The following is a 7,974-nucleotide window of genomic DNA, read 5'->3' as shown; positions in this document are numbered from 1 at the left end:
CGAGCCCGGAGATGAGAGGCGGCGGTGCAGGGGCTTCTCGGGCCGGGTGGTGGGCGAGGCGTGCCGGGTGCGCCTGGCGTCTTTCCCAGACCATTCTTTGATACGGTTGCAAGGTTTGCTTTATTCGCGCTTGCCCTTTCCCTCGTTAGCCGCCGTGTTGTGTCCGTCCAGGGTTACTCGATTTCAAAAGCCTTGGACTGCGAGTTTGCAGGTGTTGAGCAGTCCAACCGGGGAGGCTGAATTACAAACGCCATGATTAAATAGACACCGAGCTTTTCAGTGCCTCAAATCGCCCAAGCTACCTCTAGGAAAGAGGCGCTGAACGAGCAGTAGCCGGAGCATTCTTGGTCCCGTAGGAGAGGAGAGCCCAAGCACGAGCTGTTAACTAGAAGGTAACTCGACGAAGTAGACCGTCAAAAATCAAAGGTAGATTCCCGCAGAGAATGCGGTCTTGGTGCCCGAAGTCCCGGAGCAAAGTGCAGAGGACTGATTCGTAACCTCAGTTTATGATGAGTTAATTCATTTTGAAGATAGGAGGGGGATGGCTTGTACGGGGCACTTCCTAAAGGATTCGCCAAGTACATTTTTCGACTGCGCCTTTCTCGGGAGGGGAAAAAAAGGCATTTAAAAAATGGGTGAACCATTGGAAGGCACAATCATTTGACACTTTAAGTGATCTGTCTTCATGTCAGTGTTTTAACGAACTGATCTTGTTTGTCTGGGTAACCATTGTATTTTAGAACCAAATTGTTAATTAAACGAAAAAAATCCATAGGTGGGACCCTGGGAGGCACGTTTGCGTAGGCTCTGGAAGGATTTTTTTTTTTTTTTAAGCCCGAAAGGATCGGGTGGCCCTTTCTGTTGGGATGGCTCTCTGTTTCCTGTTGAAATGTTAATTCCATTGTTGGATGCCACATCTGTGAGCATTACTCATGGGATCTACATTCTGTTACCAAGTCTAATCTTCTGACTACAGCACCACCTCCACCTTTTTGATACTTATCATTTAGACTTGGGTGAAATTTTCAAAGTAAAGCTTCCGGAAAAGATGAAGGGTCAGTAACTAGTTTACTTGGTACATTCCCACCTTTGTTTTGTGAAGGACTAAACTGAAGTTGAAGTGGAGAACACATTTTCTCTATGGGAAGAATATTTTACGCTACATCTAGAGCAGAAAAGTGGAATAGCATAAACAGTGTAGAGGATTAAAAATTTTCTTTAATGTTTATTTATTTTTGAGAAAGAGTCAGAGTGCAGGCTGGGGAAGGGCAGAGAGAGGAGACACAGAATCTGAAGCAGGCTTCAGGCTCTGAGCTGTCATCACAGAGCCCGATGTGGGGCTCAGACTTAACAACCACAGATCATGACCTGAGCCAAAGTCAGGGGCAAAACCGACTGAGCCACCCAAGTGCCCCTGTAGAGGATTTTTTTTTTTTTAACCCCCTGGGGATGTCCAGATAATTGCCTGGTTTTCATTTTTCTTGGATGCCTCACTTTGTCAGGCACAATGAACTTCTCATTAAAGGGCTATTGTCCGTTGCTTCACAAGACAGCTATTTTTAGCTCCCATTTCCCAGCTTAGGGAACAACTCAAAAACTATGTAACTGATGTATGGCTTCCAGTGTTTCTTGAGACACTCTTGCCATTTTAGAAGTTCCTGGCTATGAATTCAGTTTGAGTGTCTTCCACATTTGGCAAAACATAGTGGAGGAGGCTTACATATTAAAAATTGCAGTGCTATTTTTTCTCTAGCTCTGTCTCCATATGGGTTGTAAAGAGTGTTGTATATTCTGGTTGCTAGTGGAAGTCCTTTTGATGCATTTTATTACCTACCCAGCAGCAAGTCATACTACCAGTAATAATAGTGGCAGTAGTGGAGCTGTAGCAATAGTAGTAAAATTAAAGCCTTGATTGAGCAGTTATTAAATGCCAGACACTGTTAAGGGTTTTACATATACTCGACCTACGTAGTAACCCTGGGGGGTATGTATTACAGTGATCCCTATTGTACATTTGAGGAAACTGAGGCACAGAATAGTTCTATAACTTAATTTGCCAAGGTCACAAATTTGCTCTTTAATCCTTGCTCTTAACACCGTGGTATTTTGCCTTTGTAGTAGCCATTTTCCTCTTTGATTAGCTGTGATCGATATCCTAAATTTTTATCACTGGTTATCTGTCATTTAATAATAACCTGCTGTTGGTTTGACTCTGACAAATACTGAAGTCTCTATTATTATTAGCCCTTCACTTTTTTGATCTTAGTTGCATACTTTCTGGCCCCATTATGAAAACATGAGGAATCAGGTTAGTGTTGTAAAACTGATGTGGCCCATCTACCAGCAGCATCAGCATCATCTGGGGATCTTGTTAAAGTTTGGGGTGCTGCTGTTTCTCACACTGTCAACATGAGTGAAACTAAAAATTTTTTGTCTATCACTTGTTAGCCATTTGATGGCTGCAGGCCCCTGTCCTTTCTCTGTGCCTCAGTTGCTTTATGTGTCAAGAATAGGGATCCTTTATTTCCTCTATATATGTCTCTTACTGTTCACATTTTGGCCATTTTACCAACCACCTAAAAAAATGTCACCCCTCCTCTGAGGCAAGCCAATTTACATTGGCTCCTTACCCTGTGTGTTGTGGAGTGTCCATGAGTTACTCAATTTATCTTACTGCACTAGGTCAGAGGGCAGAGACATCACCTGTGTTCTTGTTACAGTCCCAGGGTTAGCTGGTGGTATGTGGCAAGTAGCAAATGTTCAGCACTGTTGTGTGGCTGAAAGTTTGTAGCCTTTTTTTTACCATTAGGCCTGTGTATATGATGTAGCCCCCATCCCTTCCATCTCTCTTTCCCTTCTCATCAAATAAGGATGGTCCTTCTAGTGATCATTCCAGTAGCCTTGTCTCAAATGAGACAAGTTGTTAGTCTAAAGAAGTTAAGGTTCTGCTTTATCTCTGATCTCATTGTTCTCTTCCACCTTAGTGGCCAAAATCACCATGTTCCAAATCCGTTTATCTTTTTGGAGCTTCTTGCTACCTTTTTGGTTCTTTCCCACCTTGTTAACTTGCTCATCATTGACTTCTTTTTTTTTTTTTTTTAAATGTTTCATTTATTTATTATTTCTAGGAGAGAGAGAGAGACAGCGTGAGCAGGGGAGGGTCAGAGAGAGAGGGAGTCACAGACTGAAACAGGCTCCAGGCTCTGAGCTGGCAGTCAGCACAGAGCCCGACGCGGGGCTCAAACCCACGAACCGCGAGATCATGACCTAAGCGAAAGTTGGACGCTTAACCGACTAAGCCACCCAGGCGCCCCTGCTCTTCATTGACTTCTACAGAAGGTCCCTTAAATATAGCCTCACCCATGATTTGGCCCATAATACCCTTCTTTCAATCTTAAACCTGGGTAACCTCATTTATCTATTACTGTAACCTCCAAACAGTTGCTAATGACTTAAAAATAGTGCCACCTTAGCCCACCTCTCCTTTGAATTCTGGGCCACTGTTTCCAACTGTTTAACATTCACATTCCACCTGATTGCACTTTTAGTACTTTACATTGTGCAAGTCTGGAACTGAACTCATCCATTAATTTAATTGATTACATGATGCAGTCATTCAAATATTAACGCCTAGTATGTACTGTGCCTGTACTAGGTGCCCTTAACAGTAGTAACTGCAGAGGTTTGATAGGACATTTCCAGCAGATGGTACAGCTTTTGCAAAGTCATGGAGTTCTGAAAGGGTATAATGTATTGTGGGAGGTGAGAAAGTTAGTGCATTAGGGCATCTAACCAGCACTTCTTGAAGTTTTGATGTACACCTGAGTCTTTCTTGTAAGAAAGTATGGGGTGAAGCCTGAGATTTTGCCTTTTAACAAGTTCCTTATGATGTCACTGCTGACGGCACTCTGGGTGGGTGAAGAGCTAAGGCTGTGCTAAGAGCTTAGTAGGAGTCGAAGATGATGGACATCTGTCAAATTCTATCACTCTCCATGGTGGCACCAAAGAAGCTTGTGGAGGCATTAGAGGAGTGAGATTATAACTGAGATGATTCTCTTGAATGATGAACCCTGCAGCAGTTCTGGAGGTGGGTGGAACCAGTAGATCTGATCCAGGAAGCTCTCTGGGATTATTTACACATAAGCAGTCCCTGTTTAAAAACAACAACAACAACAGAGAATTGTGTTGGGCTTCCTTTCTGGTGTGAAAAGTTTTAAGGGAAATGCAGTGAAACCCGATACCTGGTTGGTTGCAAGAAAAAGTTGGAGAGAAGCAGTAAGATTTCTGGCTTTCGGTGAATTGTGAAGTCACTAACCTACGGAGGATAAAGAAAAACAGAGCAAGCTTTAGGGGAAGTGACCAGTGAGCTTAAGTTTGGACAGGTGGTATTTGAGGTGCCTGAAGGGAATGGAGGTAAAAACTACCTAGTAGGAAGATTTAAACAAAGGATTGGATCTCAGAAAAGGCAAAGATTGGTGATAGAGAATTGAGAGTCACCGCTGATAGGTGGTATCTGTGCAAGGTTAACCAGGGAAAGCTGGTCGGACTGGGAGAGACAGTGAAATGTGACACTGGAGAATGTCAACACCTAAGAGGTAAAAAGAGGGTGAATAATAAGGAGTGATTGGGGGGGCATGTAGGAGAAGTAGGGGATGAGGGTATTCTAGAAACATGCAGCAATGAGGCCAGTGGGTCTTACCATTAGGAGATTATTGGCAACATTCAGGAAATTCTTGATTCCATAGGGAGGACAGTTTTCTGTAGGGGGTAGAGTACAGCTGGATTTTCATAGATTAAGGAGTGGGTGTCAGGTAAGTGAAGAAAGAAAAACATGCTTAGCATTTGCAGTTGGCTTTTTAGCATTGCACATACAGCCTTCATTCCAAGCGGCAGCAGCAGACCCAGGGGACAAGGTAGAAGCCAGCAGCTTAGGACTCCCTTTATCTTCCACCCACCCACACTGAGAACCTTGTTCCTTATTTTCCGTTGTGCACCTAGTTTCCTCCTTCTACCTTAAATATTGGGGTTCCTCAATTTATGGCTTCAGTTAGCGTTTATGTCTTGACAGCTTCCAATCTATATCTAGTCTGTCTCCCAAGCTTTTTCCCCTCATTTGAAAGCACCCACTTGACATCCCTGCTTTGACTTTCTGTTGTTACCTCCAATTGAACCTGTCCACATAACCACTGTTCCCTCTCTCATTAAGTGCCTTTGTCAGCCATCAAAATGCCCAGGCAGAAATCTGGGCACCTTACTTGACTTTTCCTGTTCCTTCATCTGCTTACATCCAGTCAGTTTCTAAGTCACTTGTATTCCTCCAGCCACTACTCGTAGTCCAGGTTATTAACCTCTTAAGATGGTTGAAATAGCTTCGTTGGCATTCAGTTAAGTTTTCCCTGATCCAAGCACATTACATTACTGGGGCATCTTCTATCGTTTGTGAGGTGGGCCTTTATTGTAATTGTTTTTCCTCACCAGACTACCTTTCATGATGTCAAGGATTGTCAACTGCTTATTTTGTTCCCAGTGTATGCACAGTCCATGTTAATTAAATGGGAAAATGTTTTGGATAGGAATTGAAGTTTGTTGGCCTGTGGGGAAAAAAAACCTGGAGGGAAAGAGCAATTGAAGATCAAGAGTAGGTACCTCATAGAAGAGTAGGGCTGGGTTCAGTATCTTTCTCAGGAAAGCTTTGTGTGTGTCAGCTTTGCCCTGCACTCTATGAAGTAAGTTCGTGATAACACTGTCTCATTTTAATCTCCTGTTGCAGCCTGTTCTTCCTAATATTCTAATATTCTAGAATAATTGTTACATTGGTGTTAGAATCAGACTGATTTCTGTTAGGAGTGTGGTGTGAAATATAAGTAAAAAGCAGCAACCTTTTGTATTGCTGGTTCTCTGCTTATTTTCTACTCAACATTGGGGGGTGGGGGGTTGAAATGACAGTGGAATGTGAGGGGGTTGGAAAACATCACCCTGGCATGGAAGCTGGTTTGGAATTCATGGTTTGGTTTGGTGATCTCTTTGGGGGTCTGTTATTGGTATTGCTTTGTAAGTTGTTCACTCTGTTGAATCCTTTACGGTCTCTAAAAATGCAAAGAAAGCTGATAATGTTTCTACATTCAGTGGCAAAATGGTGACTTAAAGAGACAATTTCTCTTTTGTGCTTTTCCCAGGCCTTTTCTGTCAAGGACCTTTCTTCCCTCACCTCCATGACTCACTTTTCCTGGTTTCTAATAAAGAGTTACCCAGTTACAGTTTATGCATTAAAGGCCTTAACTTAACTCAGCAGTATTTGCAATTTATTTTAATTAGCAGTGTGCTGTAGAAGAAAAGACTGTGGCCTGCCCTGTTGACAAAGGGAAGGTAGGCTAAGGGAGGGAGATAATAACAGACTATTTTAGGGTAAGTGTGAGATGAAGGCATGGTCTAGTTTGTCCTTTGATAGTTGGTGAGAAAAAGGATTAACAGTCAAATTAACCATTGTTAACTAGTTAACTGAGACAATGCAAATTTCCTTTGAAACTATGAAATCACTTTCATTCTTTCAAAAGTACTTTACAAGTTGGAATGGGAATGACTTTAATGTATTTTTAGGAAGTAAAAATGTATTTAGATTTCAAGAAGAAACCAGTAACTAATTGTGATTACTGTCTCACCATTTTATAGTGTAAATGTATGTTTTGTGAGTTTTACAGGTTTTTTTCCAAAGGAAGGGTAGTTTGACTGCACAGATCACATGCTTTCAAGGAATCTCAAGAAACATTCAGATACGGTGAACCAAATGTGTTCAGCCACATCTCTGTTAAATGGTTAGAGTGACTGTAGCTGACCCTCTCAGTCTCACTTGGATTCCCTAGGGAAGAGAGCTTTGAACTCTTGAATACCAGACAAGTCCCAAGGGGGGTTTTCCCTGATGGCCCAGACAAAGACTCTTGAGTGTTTGTGCCTGGGCAGTATAAGAATTGAGAAGAATCTTTAACCTACTTGGTTGCACACATGTGAAATCTGATACTTTTAAAATCTCCTGGTAACTCTGGGCTAGAAAAGTGTACTTTTTTCTCCTGTTAAATGTACACATACATTTTATTTTAAAAAAAACACACACACATTATAGAAGTCTTAACTTTATATTTTACAATAAAAGATACCAATATGTGCATTGTTTGTATAACTTCATCATTGGACCAGAATTTGAATCAGTGCTATGTTCCAGTAACTATAGATCATCATCACACTGAACCAAAATGCATAGTTGTTATGATATACCCTATATTTTTTTGAGTTTAGTTATTTTGAGAGAGACTGAGAGTATGCCCTTGAGCTGGGGCTGAGGGTAGGGGTGGGGGATTGGCAGAAAGAGGTAGAGAGGGAAATCTCAAGCCAGGCTCCGAGTGTTGTCAGCAAGGAGCCCCCATGCTAGGCTCGAACTCTTGAACTGTGAGATATGACTTGAGCCAAAATCAAGAGTCAGATGCTCAACTGACTGAGTCACCCAGGTGCTCCACGTTGTACCTTATTTTTTAAGACAATTTCACACCCATCTCATTTGAATCTGCTCTTCTGACAACCTTGGGGTAGGAAGAACAGTTTGTATTACTCTTAATTTATAGGAATTAAGTCTAATAAGTTATAACACTGGTCTAAACAGTGCTGTCCGGTAGAAATATAATGCAAGCCACATACGTAATTTAAAGTTTCCTGGTAGCTACATTTAAAAGTAAAAAGAAAAAAGGTGAAATTAATTGGAATATATATTTTGTTCCTTTTTTTCCTCGCTTGCCGTAAGCATATCCATGGATGTTACACGGGTGGTGGGATTAAATGGAATGGGAGCTCTTGGGCTCCTCAGCCCCACCAGGTTGTACCTTGTAGAAATATTTGAGTCCAGAGTTCTGAGACGTTACAGATGTTCAGAAAATATATATTTTGTTTAGTTCAGTATATACAAAACATTTCCATATGTGATCAAAT

General features: G+C 41.8%; 1 protein-coding gene across 5 annotated transcripts in view; it reads left to right on the top strand.

The window, feature by feature from the left end:
- Positions 1–7,974, top strand: part of CXADR (CXADR cell adhesion molecule) — a 51,966-nt gene that overhangs the window by 482 nt on the left and 43,510 nt on the right. The window contains exon 1 of one of the 5 annotated variants that reach the window (XM_077765637.1): positions 3,991–4,087. The exons of 3 other annotated variants lie outside the window; for them this stretch is intronic. In XM_077765637.1, coding sequence (XP_077621763.1) covers positions 4,048–4,087 — 40 coding nt within the window. In that variant the 5' untranslated portion in view covers positions 3,991–4,047. Of the gene's footprint in view, positions 1–3,990; positions 4,088–4,221; positions 4,596–7,974 lie in introns of those variants that run through there. One more of the 5 variants, XM_077765639.1, reaches the window with a different exon arrangement.

The sequence above is a fragment of the Crocuta crocuta genome, unplaced genomic scaffold (genome assembly GCF_008692635.1).
Source record: "Crocuta crocuta isolate KB4526 unplaced genomic scaffold, BGI_CrCroc_1.0 scaffold174, whole genome shotgun sequence".
Classification (NCBI taxonomy): Eukaryota; Metazoa; Chordata; class Mammalia; order Carnivora; family Hyaenidae; genus Crocuta; species Crocuta crocuta.
Note: the sequence above shows the minus strand (reverse complement) of the source record. Positions and strands in the feature narration are given on the sequence as shown.